This window comes from Ambystoma mexicanum, chromosome 12 (genome assembly GCF_040938575.1).
Source record: "Ambystoma mexicanum isolate Mex_15411 chromosome 12, UKY_AmexF1_1, whole genome shotgun sequence".
Classification (NCBI taxonomy): Eukaryota; Metazoa; Chordata; class Amphibia; order Caudata; family Ambystomatidae; genus Ambystoma; species Ambystoma mexicanum.
Window position 1 is genome coordinate 351,458,337 of NC_090936.1, and position 24,915 is coordinate 351,483,251.

General features: G+C 49.3%; 1 protein-coding gene across 9 annotated transcripts in view; it reads right to left on the reverse strand.

Moving 5' to 3' along the window:
• Positions 1–24,915, reverse strand: part of ITPR2 (inositol 1,4,5-trisphosphate receptor type 2) — a 4,412,221-nt gene that overhangs the window by 373,097 nt on the left and 4,014,209 nt on the right. For all 9 annotated transcript variants that reach the window (XM_069628470.1, XM_069628469.1, XM_069628465.1 and 6 more), the window contains one exon: positions 1,303–1,467. In XM_069628470.1, coding sequence (XP_069484571.1) covers positions 1,303–1,467 — 165 coding nt within the window. The remainder of the gene's footprint in view (positions 1–1,302; positions 1,468–24,915) is intronic.

Below are 24,915 nucleotides of genomic sequence, written 5' to 3' on the forward strand. Positions count from 1 at the left end.
TGGAAGTCGAAATGCGCCGGGGAGGAGCCTGATGCCTGAGGATCGAGTACCTGTATGATAAAAGACAAAAAAGACGGACGAAGAAGTATCCGCAAGTGGAATTACATGGCCGAAGCCAAACCCAGGAGCGCTGGTGAATTCGGCATGTTCACGTCAACGCGGAAAAGGGGGCTGAGGTGTGGCACCGGAGGGCAGAGTCAGGGCAGCACATGCTACTGGGGCCGCACCCCGCACGCCGCTAAATTTAAAGGGGAAGAAGGTTTTTTCTGGTGAAAAAGGTCCTGTCTCCCCTCCCTTGGAAGGGACGCCCATGCAGTATGGAAGAAAGGGGACGGGACATAAGAGTATAAGTAGTTATGTCAAATCAAAAACAAGCTTTCCCATTTATATATCTGAAGAGTACCCTTTATAATTTTTGAGGTTCGTGACGCAATAATAACACAATTTCATGCAACAGTAACTCTTAATTCCAATGGAGATGGGTACGGCCAGGAGGCTAATTTGTTGATCAATGAAAGCTACTTGGGCTCAAAGCTGTGTGCAGCACATACCCTGATATGCTGGGGTAATTTACAGTAGTAGGACAGTGCATGGAGGGCAGGATTAAAGGAACGATACTGCTCACCCTCCTAGATACCATACAAGATCGATTTTCTGAAATTCAAATGATTGTCATAATCTTACTCTGTATGTCTCTGGAATCTCCTAAAACTTTATGGGCCTCATTACACGGTAGGCGGCCGCGGAATGAACGGTGCCAGTAAGGGGCGGGCACCGTTCATTCCGGGCCACCACATTACGAGGTCTGCAGTGGGTCCCGCTCTGGACGCCTGGCCAGACCAGACGTGCAGAGCGGGACCCGCTAGCAGACCAGGATGCTAACAACGGGCCCATCATTAACGGGCCAGTTGTTAGCATCCTCCCCATTCCCATTGAGCCCCATCGGGGCTCAAATGGAAATGGGGATGTACCGGGTCCGGGTACCGAGAATGGGAATTACCGGGCCCGCAAAAGTCGGCATGGCCGGTTATTCCCTATTTTTGGGACCCGGTACCCGGTTTGGGGGTAGCCATGCCGCTAAAAACGGCATGGCTACCTCCAAACTCGTAATGAGGCCCTACTTCAATAGCAGCAGTTTGCTCCTACAATACAGCTTTGTAAATCTTACCATTGGGGTCCAAACATAGATCCACACAATACACATGCTATCCATTGGCATAGCTACTTCTTTTTAATTTCATGAGTATTTGCAAAAATATTCAACCACTGTTTGAAAACTCAACAGCCTGTACCAAAACTCACCAGGAAGCTATAGAAGAATTCATGCACAAAGAGGCCCAGCGAGCAGATAATGACATACACCACATGGTACAGAAATGCCACATCCATGATGACCGCGCTGTAACCGCGTGTAAATGTTCCTCGGTTTCCAACAAAGCTCACCAGAAACACAACTTTATTGCAGAGCTGCAGAGAAATAAGGGTGGCTGTTAGATTTCAGGCAAATTCTTCATATAAAGACAAATAAATACAAAAATTTGGCAGGTTATATTTTGGTGTTTGTATGCGCTTACCAGCTACAATTGTTGGAATGGTATCAATAGTTTGAAATGAATTGAATTGGTCAGAATATGGTAAAGACATGATTACATTGACTTCAATGGTTACCCAATGCCTGGAGGAACTACTTGTTTCAACTCAAGCAAATCAAGGTTCGAAAAGTAAGGCGTGCATTGGGCTTCATTATGACCCTGGCGGCGGCGGTATGAACGGTGCCGGTAAGGTACCAGCACCGTTCATACCGGGCCCCCACATTACCAGTTTGCTCGCGGGTGGCGGTATGCACCTCTGGTCTGGCCAGACGTGCCTACCGGCACCCGCGAGCAGACCAGGATGCTAACAACGGACCCGTCATTAACGGGTCCGTTGTTAGCATCCTCCCCATTCCCATTGAGCCCTATTGGGGCTCAAATGTGAATGGGGATGTTCTGGGTCCCAAAAATGGCAATTACTGGGCCCGTAAAAGTCGGAATGGCCCGGTAATTCCCTTTTTCGTGGCCCGGACACGAGTATGGAGGTAGCCATGCCGGTAATGACAGCATGGCTGCCATCAAACTTGTAATGAGGCCCATTGTCTCCAATCCTAAATCTAAAAATAAAATCATACTTGATATTTAGGATTATCACTCATGCTTGACAATGAAGATTGCCCAAGCTTGCAGCACAGGAAGTCTTGATTCTATTAAAGACACAGAGGCAAGCATTACGCTTAAATTCTTTAATTACTGCTTCCGAAAGCTTTTCAAGCTCTTCAAGTGCTATATATTTTTATTACGTTAGCCTCTGGGTGTAAAGCAAAATCTGAATGTTAACAAAAGAGAGAGGAGAAACTACAAATCCCCATGATCCTCTCCATATGGTAGTCTTGAGACTCCGTCCCACTCCTACAACCAGGGCCCATCCAGAGATACATACCACTGTCTCTCTAGATCCTTTCCTCTTCTTTTTGAATGCATCAATCAGAGTTCCTGATTAATAGTCTATGAAAAAAAGGCTAACTTCTTCGGTGTCCTCTGAGATCACTCATTCGATCAAGTAACTGCTCCAATTGTGTGCAGCTATTCTCAATGTTTCTTTTGGTCATTTCCTACATTAATAGAGAGACCTACTGTTAGGGATGGGAATAGGCTAACATAGTGTATCCGCTGGGTGGGATAACGGTCGCCTCTGTGTCTTTAATAGAATCAAGACTTCCTGCGCTGTAAGCTTGGGCAATCTTCATTCTATGTCAAGACCAGAGGTGAGCATTTTGCTTGTTCAAAGCTCTCTATCACAGCTGCGGCAATAGTTGGAATCGGCTTAAAATTAAAATTTCTGAACACAGAGTCACTAGGCCAATCTGCCACTCTCATGGTCTCCTGCAGCAGGACCCCCGCTGCAAAAGCTTTGAAAGCCATAGCACCTCTAGCGGAATGAGCTCTGAATAAAGAAATATCAACCCCTGCTAAAGCCATGCTCTCTTTCACCCATCTTGCTATTGTAGCTGTTGCTACCGCGTGATACGGTTTCCTATACGCTATTCATGGTTGAGTTACACTCCGAGGTCTTACTGCTGCCGTTGCTCTTTTGTAACTTTTAATACACTAAGCTATGCATAAATTGCTCTTAATAGGAAAATATGGGTATGAAATGAAAGAGGAGCCGGTCTTTGTGCGCTGTGCCAAATGCTAAATGACACCCCCTCTGCGTAAAAGACTTTCCTGTCAATCACTAAAACTTTTACATCTGAGACCATCCTACAGGATACTAGGCAAAGTAGGGTCACTAACTTCCCTGATAGCTGTTTTGCCGACAGGAGATTGTTACTCGGCCATTGCTCAAACAGGCTTAGCACCTTGTTAACGAACCACAATTAAGAATATTTCAGCTGAGGTGGTTTGCTCACTTTTACCCCTTTAATCAATCTAGTTATGGCTGGATGTTCTCCTACTCGCTCGCTGTCTACTAACTTCTGTCCGGCTGAGATGGCTGAACTATAAACTCCTACTGTTCTAAACGCCCTCCCTTGACTGGGCAGGCTTGCTAGAAAGGTTATTACTTGCACTATAGGTGCTGAAACGGGAGGAACACCGATCCCCTGCACCCTAGCTCCAAGGATTGCCAAGTGGCTCCTGATGGTGGAATGAGCCCAGGATACTCTGAGCCCAGGATACTCTGATGAGCTCTGTAGCTTCTGTTGCTTCCTCTGAAAGTCCTGGCAAACACCATCTGCGCCTGAAATTCTTTATTAAAGTTAGTGTCTGTTCCTGCACTAGAGGATGTGGAAATCCTGAAGGATCTGTCTGGAGATCCGCTCTCTGCTGAATCCTCCAGGGGAAATCCGAAGAAAGTTCCATCAGAACTGGAAACCAGGCTTGCGATCTCCATTCTGGTGTCACTGTGACTATATCTGCTCTGTCTCTGCGTACCTTTGCTAGTGCCGGCGCCAGCATCGCGATTGGGGGAAAAGAATAATGTACTTGCTCTGCCCAACTGTGTAGGAAGGCGTCAGCACCCAGAGTCTCCGGATCTAGCCTCCAGCTGAAGTACTTTGGCAGCTCGGTGTTAAGACTCGAGGCGAAGAGATCCATACTGAATGGACCCCACACTTGCTGTAACCTCTCAAATACCAACCTCTGTAGTTTCCAGTCGCTCAGGTCTTGGAGATAGCGGGTGTTCCAAGCTGCTACTATGTTCTGAACTCCCAGCAGGTAATCTGCTGTGATTGTTATCTTCTTCTCCAGGTAAACATGCCAGAAGTTCATGGCCAGCTCCACTAGCATCTTGGATTTGGCTCCCCCTAGTTTGTTTATATATCTCACTGCTAAGATGTTGTCCATCTGCAGAAGTATGCAACACTGAGCTTTGTCTTTGACAAAGGCTTTCACTGCAAATGAGCCTGCTAGCAGCTCTATACAGCTGATATGTAGATTGAGTTCTGCCTGGGACCATTTCCCTCCTGTTTCTGTCTGACCACATCTGGCGCCCCAGCCCGATCTTCTGGCGTCGAACTCTATGACGAGTTTTGGGACATCGCCAAATATGGCTCTGCCGTTCCACGCTTCCATATTGTGAAGCCACCATGGGAGTTCTGACTTGCTGTCTTCATCTAGAGGCACTTATTGATGGTATCGGATAACCTTCGGGAGATATTAGATTTTGAGTCTCTGCAGGGATTGGTAGTGTAGGGGGCCAGGAAAAATTGCTTGGATAGATGTTGCGAGTAGGCCCACTACTCTGGCTAGATTCTGAAGCGATATAACTGGATTCTTGAGAGCTGGTCTCAGATCCTTCTTTATCGCCCTCATCTTGGGTGTGGGTAGCTCTATGGTCGCCTTCCGGGTAGCTATCGTGAAACCTAATTAATCTGTCCTCTTGCTCGGAGAGAGGACAGATTTTTCCTCATTTTCTAGGAAACCTATTCCTGTTATTGTCGAAATCACCCACTGCACTTGCTCGGTAAGCCTTTCTTTGTCGTTTGGAGGAAGAGGGCCCCCAATATCCAAGGGCAGTAAATCTGCAAGATACCCCCCCCAAATGCACAGAACACAATGGACACGGGCATGCCAGATGAGCAGACCCCTTCAAGGGGTTTGGGTGAAAGACGACACTCACAAGAGGAGAAAAGCATATTATTGTTGGCGGGCGAGAACATCAAAAATCATCGACCAAATGACACCGCTTTGAAGGGCCTCAATTTCGTCCTGAATTCTTTGGTCTTGGTATTTGAATTGCTAAAAGGCTAAGTGCAGGCCCAAGCAGGGATTCTCCTCGAGCTGTCAAATGAAGAAGCGAAAAGTGACTCATCAATGGTGGGACTCAACAATATGATCAATACCATGATTATACCAACGGTGAACAAAACCAGAATCGAACTGGCAAAACAGGGCCTTGACATCTTATCGATTCTTGGCCACCTTTCAGAGAACAAAAGTGAAGAGGGAAAAAAAAGAAGTCATTTACCGGAAGTACTGAGGGTTGTGCAATCACTCTCACCACCTCAAGAGACTCCTGGGACAGAGATTAACGAGAGCCCACAGATTTGTGATGACACTCCACTCTCAGAATCTGTTCTGGAAAGGGCGGCACTGTTGCGCCGAAACAAGATGGCCGCCTGAGTGTAGAGCTCCGGACGGGGAGAGCGAACGATCCTCACTTTTACACCTCTGAACGCATCTGATTGCTGGAATACTGCCGGAGCCTCCTCGGGAACGGTGCTGCTGGACCCCTGTAAAAAAACGGAGCTAAATGCGCCCTGGGCGCCGAACTACACGACCTGCACAGTTTGCGGCTGCTGCCTGCTTTCCCCGCTCCGTGGCAACAGGGGCCGCGGCTCTCCTATTCACCTGAGAGCGTGGCGGCCCACTGTGGGGGAGGGACGTCACACCCCCCGAGATGAACTGGGCTGCTGTGGACTGCGAAGCAGCTCCCTTATCCCCCTCGCCACCCTTGTACAACCTGCCTGGAGCTCCCGACACCCGCCGTGTGCAGCCTGCCGCCTACATCATCGGCATCCAGCGGCTTCTAATCTCCTGCGCCGCCCGCCTGGATACCACGGCTGGTCCCTCTGCCTGCGTGCTGTCTGCCTGCCCTCCCTGCCCCCCCTCCTCAAGAACACCGACAGCTACAAGGTAGGGGGGCGTGGGTGGACGGGCGCGACTGGCTCTGGCGGTCCTTGCGGCCGGCCCCTACTGCCACCTGTGTGCCTCACGGCCCGCAGCCCTTGTCTCCCGTTGTGGCTGCGGGCCCTCGACCTGATCCGGGCGGAGCGGATCGGCGCTGGCCCCTGGGCGGGGACCCGCTGCGGTGCTGCTTGCCGCCCGAGGGCGCCCATTTTACCGCTGCTTGGCCCATGCGGCACCATTGCTCTCTTTAGCTGACTCCCCATCCTCCCCTGTACACTTGTTGGGGACTCCTGGTACACTTACTGCAACTTTTGAACCGAGGCTGGGCCTCCCACTGGTCAAACACTCTATTGCACGCCTCCTCATCTATACAAAGGTCATTTGACCCTTCTTCTCCCCGCAACTGTGCAACTATGCTGCTGGGGTAATTTGTGTGGACCTCACCGCCCATTGACCAGATTCCTACGACATACTGCGTTGAAGCCTGCGGGTTCCTGCCACCTCGCTGCACCTTATTGAATCCGCTGGCCCAACCCCGCAGCCTCCGGCTGTGCTGCTCTGCCCAAGCCCTCCACACCCTCCTCTCTAGAGGTTGAATCCCCATTTCATACCAGTATTGCCTTGCTCATAACTCTCTGCAGTGTCCGGACTGCCCATATCTTGGACCTCGCCGGGCTAACGCTCAGGGACTCGCCCCACCATCGGTCCGAGCCATTGCTTCCTACATCACGTTGCTGAGGCGGCGGTCCTGCGGCACCATCATGGTGACGCTCCCCTGCGGCTGCATGTGATACACCTCGGCCCTTGCTGAAACGTGAGGGTTCACCCTAACACTGTACCCATCGTACTGTATCGGTATCCTTGGTTCAACCCCTCTCAGGGTATTTGTCAACGTGGAACTTGATACCCTTGATTGCTGTTTCCTCTAGGGTCCTGCAGACCGCACTTTACCAGTCACCATGACCAAGGGGGCTGGGGGTGGAAAGAAGCAAAGCTCACTGAACATGTTCTCTAAAACACCCTCCAGGCCGCCGAATGAACCCCCAGAAGAATCGCCTACCTCCTCAGCATCCTCAACCCCCGATGACTCGCATAAAATGCTAGAGTACTTGCGCAAAGGCTTCACTACACTGCATACTAAACTGGATGATATGAATGGCACCATCTCATCTATAAAGGCCCATATCGAAAGAACGGATAGCCGGGTCGCCGAGATTGAAACAAGGGTTGGCACCGCTGAGGATGACCTGGGTTCCCTACGTTGCGCTGTCACTGCTCTCACCGGACGGATCTCGGCGGTTGAGAGGAAAATTGACGACCTTGAATCTCGCTCTAGGCAGAATAACCTCCGAATTGTCGGCGTACCCGAGGACAACATCAAAGAGCCCATGGAGGACTATGTGGAACGCATCCTCCTAACAATCCTTGATAACCCTAAACTCTCGGCGCAATTTGCGGTGAAAAGGGCTCACCGCTCCCTTTCCGCGAAGCCCAGACCTGGGGCACCGCCTCGTCCCATCATAGCCAGGATTCTAAACTTCCGCGATCGAGATGCTCTCCTGCGAGCGGCCAGGGCCAAGGGTGAGCTACTTCTGGGTACAGCGAGAATACACCTATAGCCGGATTTTTCCGTTGCGGTGCAGCAGGAGCGCAAAACCTTCTTGGCGGTTAAAAAAAGACTTTGTGACTTAGGAGTTAAATACTCTATGCTCTTTCCTGCAAAACTAAGGATCGAACACTGCAACCAAACATACTTTTTCACCATCCCTGAGGAGGCTTCAAAATGTATAGATGAACACATCCCTGGTTGACTCATTCATCACAAGCACTAGATCCATGTCTACCATGTTATTGTTGCACCTAAGCCATGTAGGGGGCCGCTGTTGGCGAGTTCCCCTATGGTGGCCACGGGGTAAATGAAGTTCATTGGTTATTGTTTTGTTAACGTTGCTCCACCAATCCTTAGCAAATGTGGTCCTGTTCGTCACTACGGTCTTATTGTGTTCAGAGACATGCAGCTTTCCGATGGGTCCCCATTTTGGCGACTATCCTATCACCACAGGTTGACCCCAGGGGCCCGACCTATCCACAGCCATCTCGGATCTACATTCCTGATGTAACCCACACCCACTCTAAACGCCCTGCTTTATCCTACTACGTAGCATAACTCTCCTTACGCTCTTCCCAGTCCAGCACACCATCGCCCGGCTGCTAACAGACCCCCAGGCGTTGATGCCTAAAAGTTTATGGTTGTTTTGGTTTTGTTCGGGTTTCGTCCCTCTGATTGGGGGAGGGATGTGGGTGGGGGGTTGGAAGGGAACATTATGGTTTAAAAATGTCTTGACAGCCTCCAGAGACGCCGCAGGCACCACGCCCAATCAATTCATATATATAGTCGAGCGTCCCCATACACCAAGGGTACACGCCTTTCATTTCACTGGAATCCACCTTTACTTATTCCACCATCACCCCTTCAAATATGGCTGATGCTACTCTGACCTTTATGAGCTGGAACGTCAGGGGATTAGGCAATTATAAAAAGATGCGACAGATTCAGCTCCATGATGAACGCCACGGAGTAAAGATCCTATGTTTACAGGAAACCCACGCTCGCTCGGAGCAATGTGAACGATTCGCCAAGCAATGGGGCCCCCAGAGTTACTACACTAATTATTCCACTCAGAGGCGAGGCACCCTCACCCTAATACATAGAAGTCTGAAGTTCACGTGTCAGAACTCCCAGATATATCCACTTGGAAGGTTTGTGCTCATCACTGGTATATTACAGCATCAGGAGATAGACATCCTGAACATATATGGTCCCAACGTCGACGACCCTGACTTCTATCTTCACCTGGCCACTCTACTTGAGAGCTACCCCTGATTCCTATTTTATGGGGCGGGGACTTCAATACGATACTAGATGTCACCCTGGATAGATCGGGTTCTCGTCCTCGCCAACTGTCTAGGGCAGCATACTCTATCCTGACCTCGCTCCCCCGCCTGGCACTGGTGGACGCTTGGCGCCTGATGTATCCCGAGGACCGTACATACTCCTTTTACTCCTCAGTGCATGATTCCCACTCTAGAATAGATAGATGGTTTGTCACAGACATACTGATTAGATGTGTAACTCCCTTAGCCATTCTCCCCAGGACACTGTCAGACCACTCACCGGTACTTATCTCCTTAAACTGGGGATTAGACGCCAACAAAACAAGACAGTGGAGGATGAGTCCTCACGCGCTTCTTGACCATGTTTTTGCCTCCAAGCTTGAATCCTCCATTCAGGAATATTTTGAGATTAACATAAACTCTCAACACAAGCTGTGCTCTGGGAAGCCTTCAAAGCACACACGAGAGGGGTCACCATCTCCAAGAGCAGTGGCATCCTGAAGGGCATCTGCGCCGACATCTCTACCAGCGAATCAGCCCTATCCGTCTATGAATCCCAATATGCTGTGGATCACTCCCCGGATACTTTAGCGATGCTGGGTTCTGAGCTGGACAGGTTCCGCCGCCTTGCCGAGCGTGAGGTTAAGTTCCTGGACTCCCCTCGATCGGCGAGGAAATACGGCGAGGGTGAGCGGCCCGGCAGAATGCTAGCTAGATTGCTACGCCGCGAATTCAATGCCCCCAACATACCGGCCATTGCTAGACCGGATGGCACACTCGCCACCTCCCCCCAAGACATCAATTCTGAGTTCCTCGCGTTCTACACCTCCCTGTACTCGGAGGTTGACAGTTCCCAGATTTCTGAAATAAATCGATTCCTATTTAGAGAACCTCCCTTTATCAGCCCTGTCAACCGACTCTAGCGCCTCCCTCGTGAGGCCCTTCTCCCTAGAGGAAATTGTGGAGGCCAACGAGTCACTGGCATCGGGGAAGGCTCCCGGCCCAGATGGGCTCCCAATGGACTTCTACAAACTATACAAGGCCCAACTAGCGCCGCACCTACTGACCCTACTTCCACCGTCTCTCCGGGAGGCATTGATTACAGTGCTCCTTAAACCTGGTAAAACCCCCATGCAGTGCAGCTCATACGACCCCTCTCACTGATTAATAGTGATATTAAAATATTTGCCAAACTACTTGCCAACCGCTTAGCCCCGTACATGTCCCACATTATTCACTCAGACCAGGCCGGCTTTGTCCCTGGTAGGTCCACTTCCCTAAATTTAAGGAGACTCTTCAATGTAATCAGCAGAATCGACCCGGCCACACAGGCAGTGGCAGCTACATTGGACATGCAAAAGGCATTTGATTCAGTTTCATGGAAATACCTGTGGTGTGTTCTTGAGAAATGCAAATTCGGCCCTAACTTCCGCACCTGGATAAAGCTCCTTTACACCGCCCCATCAGCCAAGGTCCGCACGGAAGACAGGTGCTCTTCCCCCTTCCAGATATTTAGAGGTACACACCAAGGATGCCCTTTGTCCCCACTCATTTTTGCTATAGCCATGGAGCCCTTCGCTGACATGATTCGGCAATCACACTCGTATAGGGGGTTGCGCACATCTGGCCAGACCGACATAGTCTATCTCTACGCTGACGATACCCTGCTGTATGTTCGATCCCCTGAAATCAATCTTTCACCTATACTGACAGATGTGGCCCGATTTGGGGACATATCGGGTTTGAAGGTTAACTGCTCCAAGTCTACATTATTTCCACTCACAGATTCGAAACGCCCCCCCCCCCCGATCTACATGGGATTAACTGGTCTCCTTCCAGCTTCACCTACCTGGGGGTGGTGGTCTCCCAGCACACGTCACAGCTGCGTGACGACAACTACCAAACTGATCTAACTAACCTGGAGGCTAAAACCTCCAGCTGGACTAAATTTCCCCTTTCGCTAGCAGGCAGAATTGGAATACTCAAAATGATTGTATTACCTCAATTACTGTACCAATTTACCAATCTGCCTCTGTGGCCCGGGGATACCTTTTTCAAAACACTGCGCAGCATTGGTAACACCTTCCGCTGGCACTCTGGGGCCGTCCGCCTCAAATTATCCACACTAACCGCTCCTAGGGCATTGGGCGGTTTCAGCGCACCCGATTTTATCAAATACTGGGTGGTGGCCCAATCACATTTGCTGCATACTGGTTTAATACCATTGATCCCCTCCCCCCCCACATATTCGCCTCGAGAAGCTAACTGTCTGTGACCGAGTCATCGGATCCCTGGTCCTCCAACCAATTCCGCCTGGCTTAAACTCTGCGAATCCTGTAGCCAGTACATTGGCTCTGACCAAACTCTGGTCCATGGTCGACACACCTCACCCGTTCCACGGGGATTTGCCACTGTGGAACTTCTTTCCCGATGTTCCACACATTCCACTTTCAGTGGTCACTCGCTGGGCCGCTGCTGGCTTCCTGACGCTGCACAATGCCTTTGAACAGGGAAACTTTATAGAATGGTCTGAGCCTCCTCCTTCACTCAGGCGCCGACCCTCGGTGTACCTACAGTACTCTTCACTCCGCGAACATCTCAACTCCAGATATTCAGACTTCCCCGCCTTGCCCACTGATGAACCTATAGTGGAGGAGCTCTGCTCCTATCTCTCCTTCAGAGGCAGGTGTCGAGGCTCTACTCCTTATTACAGACTGGAGCGGCCCCCCACTTCACCGAGCTGAGACGCAGATGGGAGGAGGACCTTAGTTCTGAGATCACCGACGAGAGGTGGTCTCAGATGTGCGCTCGTACCCACAAGGTCTCCTACAACACTAAATTTAAACTCATCCAGTTTCAAATCTTACACAGGTATCTTCATACACCTATGAGACTCCACCGTATGTTTAGTGCCAACCCCTCCTCCTGTACTAGGTGCGGCGCAGATCAAGCTTCCTATATACACATGTTGTGGCTCTGTCCCCGGCTGTCCCAATTTTGGCTAGACATTTGCTCTACACTGTCTGACATTCTGGAACACCCAATCACCCCTACCCCACTGCACTGCTTATTCCATGACTTCCCGCAGTTACCCCATGATTCTAAGAAACTGGCAGGTCTTTGCATGCTACTGGCAGTTCGCTGTATATTACTCTGTTGGCTCCGCCCTAGAGCGCCTACCTATACACAATGGCTCAGATCGGTCACATGGGCTCACGACACTGAGCAGTCCTGGAATGCGATGCAGCACCCACACTCCAGGCCGAGGGACATCTGGCCGAGATTCCGAGACTATATCTCTGCCATGGCCTCACCATCAACTTCTCCCTCTACTTCCCCAGGTGGTTCCCCTTAGATAATGGCCTGTTATGGTGTATGTATCAATACTTTGTATACTGCCTTTTATCAATATGCTACATTTTACTCAATATGTATTGTTTATCATTCGCATTGCTTGCTCTTAGCGCTGGTGCCTTGTGGCTCCCTCTGCTTTTTTGTTGTGCTGTCAAGTCAATAAAAAGAATTAAAAAAAAAAAAAAGAATCTGTTCTGGAAGAGTTTAGGAGTATAGCGCAAGTGATGGAAGAACATCCGGAGTTACAAGGGGAGGTTCCATCTCCACAAAAAGATGAATCAGCAATAATCATGGAAGATAAGGAGCCAACCTGGATTGTGGCTAGTAACCAAATTACAAAAGGAGGAGGAAAACAAAAAATTAAAGTTGCAGGGAATAAGAGACCGAACAATGCCCTGCGGCAGGGAACAAAGAAGAAGGAAAAAACAAACAAAAAAACAAACAACAAAGTGAGAAACTCGGGAATACAAAACGTTTTGGAAAACATCACAATACCCTCCTCAGACAAACATGATGAGGCAATCCAGGAAGAAAGAGTGAACCAAGAGATCTCCAAGAAGCAGCTGGGCTCCAGAGCACATGAGCACAATAAATCAAGCACCAGATGAGATCAGGGCAAAGTGAAACAAAAACAAACAAAAAACACCCCAAATAAATATGGAGATTGTGAGTGTGAGTATAGGAATCCAGACAGAAACACAAGAGAATGCGCCCAATGATCCCAAAGTCAATATGGAGAAGCCAGAACCAAGAGAGGTAAAATCCTCATCTGCAGGCCATACTGGAGATAACTGTTAGGGAGAATTCTCTTCTATGGCTAATTTTCCTTACCTATAGAGTCCCCCAGCAGCTTTGCTGGATTTGAAGGGTTTCTTTTTTTCTCCTGCTAAGAGTGAGACCATTTTTTCCCACTCTTAGACAGATTGCTAGTGAATGTTTTAGGCTATCTTGTGTGCTTATGGTCCATGGGTTTTTTTCTCAACCTCATAGGAATCATCTTTTTACATGTGTGGTACACAGCATCCTTCGTGCCGTACCACAGGGGTGCCGTAGCGACCCCCAAACATAGACTCCATACCCTGGGACTGACTACTGTCTCCTAGGGCATGTAAAGTCCCCATTGACTTTACTAGTCAAATCTTATGAACAAAACCAGTACAACCCATCTTACTATGGAGGTACTGGGAAGGGTTAATAGTTTTTCCCTACTGTTCATTTTCGAGGGGGTACCGTACAGTCCCTCTCTCAAAAGTTTCTGGCTGGTGGCAGTGGTTACTACTGTAAATATTCGACCGCAAATATTTCCCTATGGGATTTTCCCATAGTTCGAGGCTACCACTTTTACTGACAGCCTCTAACATACCGCCGGTTTATTTTAATATTAACTTTACTCCGGTAGGTTTTTATTGCCAGAACTTTGATTTAATTTCTTTCTCGTGTCTTTGTCTATAGTCCTAACCCAGGTCGGGGATCCTTTGTTTGTCCTTTTGGCGGGCTTCTGCACAGAAGCCCTCCTCTAGGCGCCACTGAGTCTGGGGTAGACAGGATGTGTGGAGGGGGAATAGGCACCCTGGACAGGGTTGCCTACACAAACCAAGTCACACTCTGCCCTGATAGGCTGGGGGGTTCTCCCCCCAGGAGAGCTACCCCACTGTGTGAGTGACAGCTAGGCTGTATGAATGGGAGTCTTGCTTCATAAAAGCAGGGTCCTGAGTGTTAGGGAGAATTCTCTGTTTAGGCTGAATTTCCTAACCTATTGAGTCCCCCAGCAGCTTTGCTGGATTTTTGGGGTTTATTTTTTTTTCTCCTGCCAAGAGTGAGACTCTTTTACCCTCACTCTTGGACATGATTTGAGTGTGTTTCTTTGAATCTAGATGTGTTTAATGGGCTATGGGGTATTTTACCCCATAGGTGTTGATGTGTTTTTGTGATGTGTGTTACACAGCACCCTCAGTGCAGTAACGCAGGGGTGTCATAGTGACCCCCCAGTATAGACTCCATACCCTGGGACTGACTACTGTCTCCCAGGGCATGTAAAGTCACCATTGACTTTACTAGTCTTAAATTCTGAACAGAACCAGTACAAACCATCATATTGTGGACGTACTGGCTGGGGCAATTCAATTGCCCCGGGGTCTGTTAGTTGAGGGGGCACGTCTCCGTCCCCCCTGATCGAGTTTTGGCTGGTGGCAGTGGATACTACTTTTTATATTCAACCGCGAATATTTTCCTATGGGATTTCCCATTGTTTTAGGCTACTATCTTTATTTAATTATTTACGGTAGCCTCGAACATACTGCCGGTTTATTTAATTAATATTAATTCTCTGGTTGGTATTTTTTGCCAAAACTTGATTCTAAAATGGCGTTTGTGTTCTCTTCTGCGACTCCAACCCAAGTCGAGCCCTTTGTTCCACTTTTTGGCTGGCTTCTCCACAGAAGCCGTCCAAAGTGATGCCACTCTGTCTGGGGTACTTAGGAGGGGTGGAGGGGGATTTAGGCACCCTGGACTGAGTTGCCCAGGCAACTCAAGTCGCACTCCGTCCTGATTGGTCCAAGTGGTGAGCCAGCCGGCTCACCACTTAGCATGTTTGAGTGACAGCTAGGCTGAGTGAAAGGGGGTTCTCTGCATAAAAGCAGGGCTTTGGGGACTGGAACTTCAGAAGTCGCCACAGGACCTAAGAATCCGACGAGGGAGAAGCTGAGCCGACCTGCCACGACGCCACCACCGGTGGAGCCCTGCTGGACCGTCTCACCACTTTTCCCAACGACAGAGGAGATCTCCGGCCGGAGAGTCTTCTTCCTTTGACTGGTGGGGATAACCAGTTTCACCGTCTTTTCGCCTTCCCGACGTACCTCGTGGCCGCCTTGCCCGTGCCAAGCACCCCGGCAACCGGGATACCACGTTTTACCACGACCACCAAAAAAGGTACCACCTTTAACAGGAAAACTCCGCGGCTGGTTTCTTCCCTGGTAGTGCAACGACCTTCATCTTTCCTCCAAGTCGAGATCTTTTCTTCCCCTGGACGACGACATGACTTGCACACACTGCCAGGAACAACTGCCACCGCTGGAGGATCCTTCCCATTTAAGGTACCGTGTCCCGCGCCTGGCTTCCCTTGCGACCGACTGTACGGGGTAGATTTAGCCCCCGGCTTTTGAACCTGGGTTAGCCTGGGACACCCTGGCTAAACTTTCCTAAAGCCTCTCTAAATTCTTTTTGAACCCTCTGCAAGACTTTCTAAGCCTAGTGTAACTGTGTGATCTGGGGCGCATTTGTGCTCTGCTCTCTCTAAGAGCGGGCCCAGCCTTTGGACTTTGTCCACAAGTTACTTTTGCTCTTCCGCCTTGCTAACAGTGTTCCTGAATATTAGAGTGGTGTACCTTTCCATATTCTGTCTTTTTCCCTCCCTTTCTCACAAACGTATTGGAGTGCCATCTAGTTAAGCGCTCACCTCTGTATGAAAAAAAGTGGTGTTTCACTGTGACTTATCTGATAAGGAAAAAGGGGTGTATATATTACAATAGTAACTGTGTTTAGAATATTTTACAACAAGAGTGCTGGAGTGTTTCAAACAGTGTGTTTTTAAATAAATAATGATATACTTTGATACCAAAGCTCTGGTCAGTGTTTGCTTGTATTGGTGTGTCTGAGTGCCTATTGTGTATACTTTGCATACTGCCTAACTCTTCTTGAGAGAAGTCTGACTGCTCAAGCACAGCTACCAGGTAAATCTGGGTGGTACAGACTGCTACCAAGTGGGTTTACTGCTAACACCTGTAGTCCTAAATCTTTTGCAGTGTTCCCTAAGGGAACTGCATAGATTTCTGCCTAACACTGAGGACTGGAGGACAAGACGTCGCCACTGGAACTACGAAGCTGAAGAGGAGAGAAGCCGAAGACATCTGCAACGACTGAACCACCGGTGAAGCCCTGCAGCAGATCCTCACCACTTTTCTCCGACGACTCAAGAAGATCTTCAACTGCAAGAGTCTTCTTCCCTTGAGCTGGTGGGGCCAACCAGTTCGCCAATCGCCTTCCACGACCTGCTTTTGCTAGGTTTTCACCTCAGTATTATACATGCTAAAGTACTGTCTTGCCTAACTTGCTCACAATCTTATTGGGAAGTGTTGCTGGTGTGTTTAAGAGTATATTCCTGTATAACTTGGCCTTTCCCTCCCTTTTGAGAAATTGATAGAGTACCATTTCTGCTTGGTTTTCACTGTGCCGTTTTACTCAGTTTTCACTCTTGCTCAAACTTGTCTACAATTCAAATAGGGAGTTGTGTATACTTTTCTTGACTGATTTAACTTGCTTTCATATGAGTGATTTGTGTGTGAACATCAGTGCGTAAAATAAAAATATATATTCTTTTTGATACCAAGCTTTGGTAAGTGTTTCCTTGTTCCATAGTGTTGTAGTCCTAATGTGTAAACCTTGAATACTGCTCATCTCCCTCTTGAGATACGTCTGACTGCTTAGCCACAGCTACCAACTAAACCTTTGTGGTACAGACTGATACCAAAGGGGATTTATTGCATATACCTGTAGTCTTAATCTTCTGTAGTGCTCCCTAAGGGAACTGCACAGGATTCTGCCTAACACTGGCGTACAGCGGTGAGGATAAAAGTATTGGATTTACATTTTAGAGTGCTGCTAGTACCTTGGTTCAATTAACCACAAGGCTTAACAATCACTAAAAAGTTAATTTTAAAAAGTCAAAAATGGAAAGCTATAGCCAGGAAACCCTCCTTACAAATACTGCTGATTATTTAAGAGATCTGTGTAGACAGAAAGGTCTTCCTGTCAAAGGCAACAAATCAGAAATGATTGAAAGATTGTTAGAAAAACAAAGTCTGGAGAGTGGGGCTGTAGTGCCTACCCCCCCAGCAAATGTAGCAAACCTTGAGGATGATAATGTTGATAATGTTATTGTTAAAGCAGAAGAGGAAGAGGAGGATAACAATGTCACCCCCTCTGGCCCCCTGCCTGCTCAAAGACCCCAACCTATGGCTACTGGACCCTTGTCAGGTCCCACATTAAGTCCTGAATGTATCACTCTAGATAACATGAAGCTTGAACTTGTATTCAAAAGGATTAGTGCCCAAACTGAACAGAGACATCAAGAACTAAGGCCCAAAGAAATAGATCTCAACCATGAGCCAGAGAGGAAGAAATTGTCTTTTGAAAATGCTTCTCTCCCCGAATCCTCTAGATCCTCCAGTCCAAAAAGACCCTGGATGCCTAAAGAGATTGTGGGTATGTATGAACCTAAGTTGGATGTGTTAGATTGGTTAGCTATGTTTGTGAGTACAATCATGGGCTCCAGGACATCACAGGGAATCCGTTGATCCCCTGGTTGTTCTCTAGGCTCCCCCCTGTTGCATCTGATGTGGTAATGGAGTTGGGGGAGGTGGATAGGATGGATTATGAATGTGTAAAGCTAGCTTTAATAGCTAGATTTGGGAAGACCCCTTCCCAGTACCTTAAGAGGTTTAGGACCCTCAAAAAGCATGATAGTACCCCTTGGGCTACTTGGGTGAATGAGTGTTTGAAAAACTTAGAGGGAAGGATTAAGGGTTACAGAGTGAACACTTATGAAGGAATGAGAAATCTTGTAATGTTGGATTCTATCTATGATGCCTGCTCTCCTGAGCTCAGACAGCACTTGGCTGATTCAAAAGAACTAGATTCCAAGAAACTAGCTAAGGCTGCTGACTTGTGGGTTGCCAACATGTCTACTCACAAGGATTCTGGGGTCACTCAGAAAAAGGATGAGGGAAAGCAGCCAAAGAAAGACAACAAAGAGAATTCAAATAATTCCAATTCCAAAGAGGGCCACAAACAGAATTCTAAGGGTAAGCCACATGGGGAACCTAATCAGGCTAGTGTACCTTCTGGTTGCAGACCAGAAGGGGGTCAGAACAAGCCACCATACATCAGGACATTTGGGAAATGTTATGTTTGTGGTTCAACTGACCATGTGAAAGGGGATCCCAGATGTAAGGTTAAACCTTCAGGGATCCACACTGTCTCCTTAGCCTTCACTCCAGATGAGGAAGTACCAATGACCAGTGGAAACTTTCAACTACTAGCTGAAGACCCCATTCGAGTCTCAGCTAGTGTATCTTTAGTATCCTTGGGGTTGTGGGAACAACAGAATTTAAATGTGTATAATTCTATCCCAAATAATAGTAAAGAGTATTATAAGGACAGTGTCCTAGTCAATGGTCAGGGGACCCCTGCCATTAGGGACACTGGGTCCAGCATAACTGTGGTGGATGAACCATTTTTCAATGTAGAGGATGTTGCTAAGGCACCCAAATGCCTCACCAAGTTTGCTGGAGGGCATGTGCAGATGCTTCCCCAGTTACCAGCTCTCATCCAGTGCGATGACATGACTGTCAGAATACCTGTTAGTATCCAATCTGAAGTACCTGGAAGGGTGTTGTTGAGCAATGATCTGAAAGATCTTGGAGTAGTGTCAAGTACTCCCAGACCTCCTAGTAAGAGATTACAGGAGCTCACCAGACCTACAGGGGAGAGGACCTTAAGAGGCTCTCCTGAGGAGATGATGGAAAAAGAAATCACTCCTACTCCACTGGAGTTACTAACTGCAATTTCGAGACAACCAGAAGCAAAGGGGAAACCCAAGATTTCTAAGAAGAAACCAGCAGAAAACACTCCAGTGCTGCCAACCAGGAAATCTCCTAGGTTAGCAAAAATCACACCTGTGATTCCACCTCCAGCTGAGGCTGAGAGGGAGGTACCACTGTGGGTGGTTGAACTAGAGCCTGAGGATTCAGATCGAGTAGGAGGCCAGGATCTTATTGGAGATCTAGACCCTTTGGACCATCCTGAGCTGCAGTCTTTACTGGCAGAAGGTGGCCTCAACTGGGCAGACTTCAGTAGGTGACAAAGTGAATGTCCAACTCTGGAAGGTCTTTGCCAACAGGCAGCTTCTCAGCTTGAAGGGCAAGAGCCTGGGAAGTATAGGTTACACTGGAAAGATGGCCTCTTCTATAGTGAACCGACTGAGTCAACCCCTGGAGACTACAAAAAACTTGTAGTGCCCCAAGAGAACAGACTCCAATTCTTGCAACTAGCCCATGAGATACCTTTGGCTGGTCACTTGAGCTTCAAGAAGACCAAGGAAAGGCTCTCTCTCTACTTTTATTGGCCTAAAATGGGGGCTGAAGTAGATAAGTATTGCAAGAGTTGCCACACCTGCCAAACATCTGGTGAGAGTGGCTCCAAGAACGTGGCACCTTTAGTGCCTCGCCCTGTGGTGGGAGTACCATTTGAGATGGTGCGAATCGACATTGTCGGTCCTCTTGACCCTCCAACCTCTACAGGCAACAGGTTCGCCCTTGTTGTAGTAGATCATGCTACTAGGTACCCTGAAGCAATTCCTATGAGGACTGTTACAGCACAGGCTGTGGCTAAGGCCCTCCTTGGTATTTTTACCAGGGTTGGGTTTTCTAAGGAGGTAATATCAGACCGGGGGTCAAATTTTATGTCCCATTACATGAAGGCCATGTGGAAAAACTGTGGAGTTACCTACAAGTTCTCAACAGCATACATCCCTCAGACAAATGGGTTGGTAGAAAGGTTCAAAAGAACCATGAAGAGCATGATAGGAGCTTTAGAGGACCCCCTTAAGAAAAAGTGGGATCTTCTACTACCATGCCTTCTCTTTGCATATAGAGAAGTCCCTCAGGAGCGAGTGGGTTACAGTCCCTTTGAACTTCTCTAGGGCCATCCGGTCAGAGGTCCATTGGCCCTGATCAAGGAGGGGTTGGAGAGCGCTCCTTCCCCCAAGCCAGTCAGAGTGACTGACTATGTGATAGGACTCCGGAGGAGAATGTCACACATGATGGCTGAGGCAAGTAATAACTTAAAAGCAGGTCAGGCTCTGGTTAAGCAGAGTTCGCTCAAGACCAGCTAGTTCTTGTTATGGTGTCAACAAGGCAGAGGGCCTTGCAGGACAAGTGGATAGGACCCTTCAAGATTGTGGGAACACTTGGAGAGGTGAACTATCTGGTGGACTTAGGCAATCCTAAGGAGGCTACCCGAGTCTTTCACACGAACCGCCTAAAAGCTTATGTCTCGATACCAGAACTGGGTAGTTTGCTTCTAGCTTCAGCTCTAGAGGAGGAGGAGGAGAGTGAACCTCTGCCTGACCTTCTCAGAGGCAAGCGTTTAGATGAGCAAATAGAAGGAGTTAATCTCTTTTCTAATCTGACTTCTGAACAACAGGAGGAGTGCAAAGTTTTGTTAAATCAATTTGCCCCCTTGTTTTCACTTTCACCAGGCTTAACCCCTTGGGGCCATGACATAAACACTGGTGAGTGTTTACCTGTCAAAAGCAGGGGTTACAGAATGTCAGAAAATGTAAGGACCGGGGGGTGCTGTTGCGCCGAAGCAAGATGGCCGCCTGAGTCTACAGCTCCAGACTACGAGGGCGCATACCATCCGTTTTTCACCGTGCAAATGCAGCTGGTTCATCCGAAGCTGAGGCAGCCATGAGATCAGGCTACAGGCTACGCTCGAGCCGACTTTGGGAGCCAGAGACCCCCTGTGAGGCCCGTATTTCGTGACCAGCTGCGTGGCGTGGCAGGCTGCTAGCCCGCCCTGTACCAGAGCCCTGTGTGGCTCCGATCGCTGGTGCTACCTGACACCCCGGCGCAGGTGGCCTGCATGGGGGAGGGGCACCAAGACGCGTGTGCCGGACCGAGTGGCCGCGCGGCTTGCCTGGTTGCCCGGCGGTCCTTTCCTGCATTATACCCGTGCGGGCTGGTGACGGGGACCTGAGACCGCCCTCTTCCCTACTCGGGACCGGAGCCTGCTGTGACTGGAGCTGCTGCGGCTGACTCCGCGCGGCGCTACCGGACGCCTGCCCGCCTCCCTCGCTCCCCCTCCAGTGGCTCTCCATATGCAGCTATCACTAAGGTAAGGAGGCCGGGGAGCGCGGAGCGAGCTGCATTCCCCCGTCACTGGGGTTTCAACTACTGCGGCCACGGACTAGCCTGGAGTCCTTTCTTCCCTGCTGCGGGGTGGTCCCTGTCGCAGCGATCGACTACCATAGCCCATGGCGGACTGTGCCGCATACCACCCGGGCACCCCGTGGGAGCTGCTCTGGTCCTGAAGCCTGCACCATCTGGGACGCGTTTGGGGCCTCCCCCCATCCCAGCGTACCATATACATTGATGTCCTCCAGTAGGACCAACGTGGGAGTCCATTGATACGCTCCCCCTGCTCTCTTTAGAGGGCCCTGAGCTGTGCGTTGCCGCCTTGACACCGGGGTGGCCCTGCAGGAACCCCCCCCACAAGTATTCATGACTAGCAGGCCAGCGGACTCACTTTGAACACCTGCGCAATTTGTCTTTACCACTCAGTTTAGGTATACTTGGTGCGTGGAGGTGCCGCCTGGCTCCCAGCTCCCCCTCAATAACACACTGATCCTGCTGTGACTGTGCCGCTGCCGCTTTCCACCCCCGAGCATCTCCATTTTTATGGGGCATCCCCGCTGGTGTCACCACTTGTCCTCCCTGCACGTCGTGGAAACACTGGCATGGCTCGGTAGGTGGGCTTGAAGCATACCTTGCCTGCAAATTGGCCACTGACTCACTGGTGCTAAGAGCCGGGCAGCCATAAACCCAGGAACTCTTAGTCTGCGGCCACTGCCTGGGAGGCTGCACCACCTTTAAGCATCTATTTTTCACTCAAGTCTCTTGCACTCTAACCCAAATCTCTAGCCTTGTGAAGCCTGCTCTGTTGGAGGCCCTGTTGAGCAGCGGAGACCCCCCTGCTGCTGGTTTGTTTTGGGGGCACCCCCTCTGTATTATGTGTCCGTCCGGCCGCCTAACCCCACCCTGTTGAACTTTCTACAGTGCTCCACTTGGAACTTGCCATATGCCTACTTGGTAGGTGAGGGGTCTCCCTGGGCCCTACTACTTATTCCGTGCTATACCGAGCCTGTGGTATTATACCACCGATACCCTAAACTCAGCCGACTCTGCCCTAGGGGGTTTACACGCACCGCAGCCACCGTGGGGGTGGAGCCTGTCCATCTGAAGGCGCACAAATCACCTAAATTGTTGATGCTGAACATAACCTGGCTGTAACTTGGACCCGTCCTACAGACCCGGAAGACTACATACTACAGTCCCAGGTGTCTCAGTGCTGCGGTTGAATTTGAGGGAATCTCTGTACCCCTGAACACCTACTTTTATCCGGGACCCCGGTTCCCGAGCCCGATCTTCACCATGACCAAGGGAGCTATTGCTGGGAAAAAACAAATCTCATTAAATATGTTTACCAAAACGCCGACCAAGCCCGCCCCTGACAAACCCGAGGAGCAACCTGCCACTTCTGCTCCACCGACTTCTGACGACTCACAGAAGATGCTGGAATATATATGAGATGGCTTTACCACGCTTCACAAGAAACTGGACGATATGAATGGGACAATCTCCTCCATAAAGGCCCATATCGAAAGGACTGATGGTAGAGTCGCTGAGGTTGAAACCAGACTGGGAGTTGCTGAAGATGACCTGGGCTCTCTACATGCTGTAGTCTCCACGCTCACCAGCCGGTTGGCAGCAGTGGAGAAGAAAAATGACGATCTTGAGCCCTGCTCGAGGCGGAACAACTTACGCATTATTGGTATTCCCGAGGACAATATCACTGAGCCCATGGAGGATTACGTGGAACGCATCCTCATAACACTCCTGGATGCCGCTAAACTGTCCTCACAGTTCGCCATTGACAGAGCACACCGTGCCTTGACCGCAAAGCCAAGACCAGGTGCTCTGCCGCGGCCCATTATTGCCAGAATCCTAAATTTCCGGGACCGTGATGCCCTCCAGCGGGCGGCCAGAATCAAGGGAGAACTTCTCCATAGAATCCACCTCTATCCAGACTACTCTGTGGCGGTACAACGAGACCGCCAATCATTCACAGCTGTGAAGAGGAGACTTCGCAACCTGGGGGTCAAGTACTCCAAGCTATTCCCCGCAAAACTTTGTATCGAACATTCCAACAAAACTTTCTTTTTCACGATCCCAGAGGAGGCCTCCAAGTTCCTCGACGAGCACTTCCCTGGCTGACCCGCGGCTGCCACGGTCCCAGTCTGTCATGATACCAAATATGTTGCTTTAAATCAATGATGGTCCGCTTCTAGCCCCGTTCACAATGTTTCATGCCATGCGTATCACCTCTGGTTTTTCATCTGGTTCTTCTCCTTGTTGCTTTGATCCTCTGTCTCCAAGTCCTACTGCGGAGCAGGTTCTTGCTATGTTTGACTACTAGTAATGCCTTACAATTGCACAAGTTTTGTGGTTTGTTCTGTTTTGGCCAGTCTCCTCTGTTGGAGGACTGGTGTAGTTGGAATGTCTATAATTGAGATGTCTCAGGGCTGGAGGCTACGAAAATGCATGAACATGATACTACAGTCCTCCTGTCTCCACCGTAATCCTCCACACATGTAACCTGAACTGAACACACTTGTTACTCTAACTGTATTTGCACTCTACTTGCCCTCGTACAGTCTGTCGCACCACGGCTAGGACTGCTAACAGGCCCCCAGGAGCTGATGCGGAGTTGTTTGTTGATGCTTTGTTGTGGGTTGAGTTTCGTCCCTCTGTTTGGGGGAGGGATGTGGGCGGTGGAAGGGAGGGGACGTTTTGGTTAAAAAAAGTCTTGACAGCCACTGGAGGCGCCACACTCGCCACAGCGTAACACCTTACACTTGCAGACATGAGGCCACATACATTCAGATCGTACACTTTCCACTTACTGATAACCCCTTCACAGTAATTCAAGCATTACCCCGTGAGTTATGGCTAGCACCGACTTGACCTTTATGAGCTGGAACATCCAGGGGTTAGGCAACTACAAAAAGATGCAGCAGATTCAGCTCTATGCCGAGCGCCACAGAGTTAAAATCCTGTGCCTGCAGGAAACCCACGCTCGCTCTGAGCAATGTGAGCGATTCGCTAGACAATGGGGACCCCAGAGGTACTATACCAACTATTCCACCCAAAGCCGTGGCACCCTCACCTTAATACACAAGAGTCTGAAATTTACCTGTCACCACTCCCACATAGATCCACTTGGCAGGTATGTATTGATCACTGGCATACTACAACATCAGGAGGTGGTCATCCTAAATATATATGGTCCCAATGTTGACGACCCCGATTTCTATCTACACCTGGCCACTCTACTTGAAAGCTACCCCCTGATTCCTATTTTATGGGGTGGGGATTTTAATACAATACTAGATGTTACCCTAGATAGATCGGGCTCTAGACCTCGCCAACTGTCTAAAGCAGCATATACTGTCCTTACCACACTTCCCCGTCTGGCACTGGTGGATCCCTGGTGTCTGACGAACCCTGATTCTCGTACATACTCCTCAGTACATGATTCCCATTCTAGAATAGACAGATGGCTCATTACAGACATGTTGGTCCGATGCCTATCTCACCTGGCTATA